Source organism: Helianthus annuus, chromosome 5 (genome assembly GCF_002127325.2).
Source record: "Helianthus annuus cultivar XRQ/B chromosome 5, HanXRQr2.0-SUNRISE, whole genome shotgun sequence".
NCBI lineage: Eukaryota > Viridiplantae > Streptophyta > Magnoliopsida > Asterales > Asteraceae > Helianthus > Helianthus annuus.
In genome coordinates, this window is record NC_035437.2 from 127520424 (window position 1) to 127525920 (window position 5497).

General features: G+C 41.5%; 1 protein-coding gene across 1 annotated transcript; it reads left to right on the forward strand.

Annotated features, from left to right (window-relative positions):
• The first annotated feature begins 2874 nt into the window (after positions 1–2874).
• On the forward strand, positions 2875–3954 carry LOC110943572. The gene has a single exon (XM_022185314.1). It carries the CDS (start codon positions 2875–2877, stop codon positions 3952–3954), a length of 1080 nt encoding a protein of 359 aa, XP_022041006.1.
• Positions 3955–5497: the final 1543 nt, after the last annotated feature.

The following is a 5497-nucleotide window of genomic DNA, read 5'->3' on the forward strand; positions in this document are numbered from 1 at the left end:
AAGTTAGATACGTTATCTTATTCATGCTAAGTTTAACTTGTTTTTAATAAAACTGTATTGAAAAAACATTTTTCTAGTTACAATTAAAGAATAGTGAATTTTATAATTTATAACTATATACACATATTTTTAATGCATCATTTCTTTTAAAATATCAACCTTTTATTAGGATCCATTCTTGTGGAGGGGATAAAACTGTGAAAAAAAAACTAATGTGACAATTGCGTTCTTTGAATAAGTAATCCGATCAGTAGCGGCTTAGTTCGTTACGATGCCTGCATCTAATCGGTTCGAAACCTAGATAAAAAACCACATAACAATGGTATATTCATATAACCAAATGATATAAATATGTAAAACCGTTTCCTACATAAATTTAAGATTTATGAATCTTGTTTTTTAAATATTATAATTAAATAAAATACGTTTTAGGTCCCGCTGATTATGGATGTAACAACCTCCAACATTTCAAATTAACCATTCCCAAAGTACATTTAAGGAATCCGAATTGAGACCCCGAACTTTTACGGCGCGACCCGAAATGAAAATCAAAAGAAACTAGAAACAGGGACCCTTGGAGACTCATGGGGGGATCCCCTAAATCTCCCACGACGCGCGGCAAGATATCTGGACGCGTGGGACTTAAAATTGACAAATGGCCAGCCTATATTTGCAACAAGGCTAGTCTAGCCGCGGGGGGGGGGGGGGGTCAAAATCTGGGTATAAATCCACCAGTGTGGGACTTGGCCAGTTTGCTCAGTTCGATCATTTAAAACATCGTCCTAATACTCGTATCTCCGTTTCTTTCCAACAAAGCCCTAAATTCCCTAAACACTGCTCCGATATCAGGGTAATAACTCTACCACTGACACAGTGCTATATCTGATTGATTGAAACCGATCCAACGGATGTTTAAGTGCTGCCGGTACCCAGCTATACTTTGTCATTCGTTGTGGGTTTTGATCTCCTGATTATCGTTAAAGTTGCATTGAGTTAATACACTAATACGTGTGCATTGTGTATTTATTTAGGAATACCAGCTCTAAACTAGTAGGCAAGACATATCAACTTAAACCTACAATGTGAGTCATTCTATTTTTATTAAATGCTTTCAAAAAACCCTATTTATTTCCAAGTTGTAATTAAAGTGATTAAGTTTCTGTATTCTGCAATTACTGCCGATATGTGGGGTTTTGTATACACTACTTGATAAGCTTCACTAGTTGAGAGAATGATCAACAGTGATATGACCGTAGTCACAGATCCGGTCGAGTGACAAATACCGATTTGGGGTAACTAATAGATATAAACAAATGTAAAAACCCTTAATGCTGTAAATTATAATAATGTATTTTTAAACAACTTAATGAACTCACCAGTATTTTTCGCTGACCAAATGTTGTTAAAACGCTGAAGGGGTAAGGTCCCAAAAACCTCATAAAAAAGTGCTTGGGACCATACCACAACTTTAATTTTCAGCTTGGCACCTTGCGCGTCCGCGCACTGGTCTCACAAAAGAAAGGTCTAAAAGGCCCACAACAGTCAACACTTGCGCCCAAAGGGAATCATAAAACCTTGCGCCTTTCCTACACAAAGCAAAGGATAAGAATCCGGAGTTAGATACTTCCGCTTAATATTCAGACTTGGATATTATTTGCCCAGACTTGGGATTTATTCATCTACTTCCACACGATAAAGGTGTCACACCAGATTACAGCAGTAATCTTCTAGAAATAATACAATCGTGCACCACCAAAACGGTTACAACCGTCTGGACACGTGTCACTATATCAGTCGTCCCCAAATTCACAACGAATGCATGCAAATGAAGAGTAATCTTCACTTAAGTCACTTTACACGTGGCAAATCCCTTGCCTTTGATCTAAACCACGATCCGTGTGCCATCACATCGGATCAAGGAGTATTAACGGAAGAAAGCATAACCGCTTACGGAGTTAGCATCTTCCGTCTTCTTTTCGCTAACGGGTTTTCCCGCCTTTTGAACGACTCCCGGCTATAAATAAGAGAAAAATCAGGTATGAACACAAGTTACACACACTTCTCAAATTCATCTTCTTCTTCATTACCAATACTTATTCTCACACCGGAGTCGGGTTAAGGAGAGAACCCTCTTCTCCCCTTGGCGAGGCTAACGGTGTTCTTTTTTTGCAGAATCACCGGAGAAGAGGGTCTGTTAGGCCTAAATCGATCGAGTGGAAACCAACCTTTTTATGCGGATTCAAACCCCCTAGATATCTCGGTTCCGACCATTTATCTAGTGTTTCTTCATTGGCGCCCACCGATTCCTCTGTTTTTTCTAGTTTTCATCTCGTTTCGATTTAGTTCTTTTCATCCTCTGTTTTACACATGGCAGAAAATTCGTCATCTCATCGGCAACATGGTCCTCGACCAAACAATTTACAAGTAGAAGGAATTCCGGAAGATGCCTCGGACGATAACGAGGTTCAATCCAATCGAGCAAATGATCCTATCACTGCAGGAATGTTACCAACAAACCCTGCTCAATCAATTTTACCACCAGGAGAAACTCCGATATCCTGGTATGTCCGGTCTCAAGGGGCATTAAACGCAGTATACACACAGCTGTGTGCTCAAACTACTCCCCTGACTCAATCACGGAGAGCGGGGTCTCGTGCCCATGCCTCTCAGCGCGAAGAATCAACTTATGAAGGCACATAAGTTTATGCCAGATCTACATCACAACACATTCAGACAGGAACACACCGAAGACAATCAGTTTATGATAGGTTGGGTTCTCAGTGAGATACCCACACTGACGAATCCGATCCAACATACCGTTTAAGTGCAAATACCAGTGTGTTCAATCGATTGCAACCAAACTATAACAAGTACATGCCTCGAGCGGTTTATAACCCTGAGGCAGAATACAACTATGACTTGGTTTACCGCCCTGCAGAAGCAGCGGAAAACTCAAAGTTCATACTAGAAATAGCTTTAGCTCCATTGGAAAAGGCTAAATTACCATCCAACATAGGGAAGTTTTATGGGTTAACAGATCCCGACGATCACCTAAGGGTATTTACCAGCGCAGGTCTGGTTGGGGGTTGGACTCTCCCGCTATGGTGTCATCTGTTCGTACAAACCCTGACCGGTCCAGCAAGAATTTGGTTCGATAACCTACCAACCGGACAGATCGAATCATGGAAGGATCTGAGAGAAAAGTTTTTGACACACTTCAGCCAACAGCGGCGTTCCATCCGTGATACATCCGACGTCATGAACATCTGGCGCCGAGATAACGAAAGTCTGGAAGATTTCATCACCAGATACAATAAAGAAGTATTGGAAATTGGCGGTGTTCATGAACAACTGATCCGTGCTCAATTCAAGTACGCGGTTCGATGCGACGACATGGTTAAAGTCTTATCTGGAACAGAAGGCCTTCCAACAAGTTGGGAGAAGATAATGGCGGCGGCCAAAGTTTATGCGCAAACTGTGAAAAACCTCACAACAAACAGACCACCACCACCACACAATAGGCCCGCGGATTTAAGCTTAACCGGCGAAAGAAGGTTTAAGAAATCATGGCGTGAGTCTGGAACAGGAAGCCGTTCGTCCGAAGACGCCCGCACAACAATCAACAAACTCTCCGCACAACGGGAGAACAAACAGGAAAATAGGGAGAGACAGTGGACTCCCCTAACAAAAACCCCGGCGGAGGTCCTAAGTACTGAAGACTATCAATTCAAGCCTCCGATTCCGATGAAAAATAAACGTGGACAAGACCCGGCGCAATACTGCGAGTATCACAAAGACAACGGGCACACCACTAACAACTGCATCTCTCTGCGCACAGAAATAGAGAAAGCTCTCAAGAGCGGCGAATTAACGCATTTACTCCAAAATGTACGAAAAGAGATTAAGCAGATAACCCAAGGGGAGGAGGGCCCAAGTAAATGGGCAAAAACCTAAGTGAAGGCTCTGTGAGTTTCCCGCGGAATGACATGATTCATCAAGTATGGCGGAAATACCAGAGAGTAAGTTAAGTTCCACACAATTATTACAAAAAACTTTGTAAAGCCTCCGTGCTCTATCCATGAATAAAGTTACAAAGTTTCTATTATTTTTGTGTTTACAAAGTGCATGCAATTTCTTGTAGTAAGCGCAAAAACATTATGGTAGTTACAAAACAAGCTCCATGCGCGGTCAGTGATCACATCACAAACAACCATAAATTCACACATGAGCTTTATACCAACTTCATTCGCCTTACTCGATAAAAGCAATTGTACTCATGCAAAACATTGTAAAATCATTAAACAAAACAAATAGAAACATGTTGTTCTCAAACGTACAGATACGTCCTAAACATTTTCAAACACGGCAGTGTTTAAGATACTTGCGCAGCAGCGCACCATCAAAATAGGGATTTACATCCCGCATATTACATGAAAAATTGTTCAAATACAATTTTAAAACTACTCTAAATCTTCACCGTCATCCGGAAAGATTTCCTTTAATTGCGCTACGTGGTCATCCGACTGGAACGCTACGTTTATCAAATCCATAACCGGAAGTTGCAAATTATTAAACTCTGTCTTCATGGAAGCAAGCGCGGCGCCAGTATTTACGCCAAAAGTTGCAGACTTGCTATCATCCAAGCTAACTTTTAATGCACTGTTCACATGTTGGGAACATTCAGCGTATCCTTGTGCATACCCATCACGTCGCGTAGCAACCATTAAATTAGCAACGGTTTTATCCAACTCTTCAGAGTTTAATACAGATTCCGCAACCTATGAAATCAAGCAAAAATAAGTATCAAAAAAGCGCTTTCCACAAACAAGAAGGAGAGAAGAAACTTACGCAAGCAATTCCGCGATCTTTCAACCAGGCCATGTCATTCTTTAAAGGTTCAAGCTCGCTTTCCGCTGTAACCCGCGCCGTCTCTGAATTTTCTAATTTCTCCTCAACCTCAGTCAAACGGCGGGAGGTTTCAGTATTCTCGGAATGCGCAAGCTCCAGATCCTTCTTAAGTTGTTCCTGATCAGAAACCAAAGCAGTAAGTTCTTTCAACTCTTTATCTCTAAGGGCAAGGGTGGCAAAAGCTTGTACCTCTCGTTGCTCACTACGCTCTCTATGAGAACGCGCCTCCGCCAGCGCAGCTTCTGCGTCAGCTTTCTCCTTCTTCAGTTTTTCTACCTCCGCATCCTGATTCTTCAGTTTTTCAACCTCAGCTTTGAGGTTATTAATGATATTACAAAGGTTTGCTTTCTCAGCATTATCTTTTTCGCAAATCTTTCTCCAATTTTTACGTTCCTCGGAAAGGAGAGCAGCTTCAGCTTCCGCTTTTCTTTTCCAACCAGCAACAGACCATTCCTCGGTCTTACGCTCAGCCTCAAACTTGGCTTGATCATCTTTTAATTTAGCCATCAATTGAGCCAGACGTCTCTCAACATTGGCAAATTTCTTCCGAGACGCCATAAAGGATTCCTGCTCCTTATGCATGCTATAC

Excerpts from the sequence above, each read along its gene's own strand:
- LOC110943572 (XM_022185314.1), top strand. The coding sequence starts at position 2,875 with ATGCCTCGAGCGGTTTATAACCCTGAGGCAGAATACAACTATGACTTG.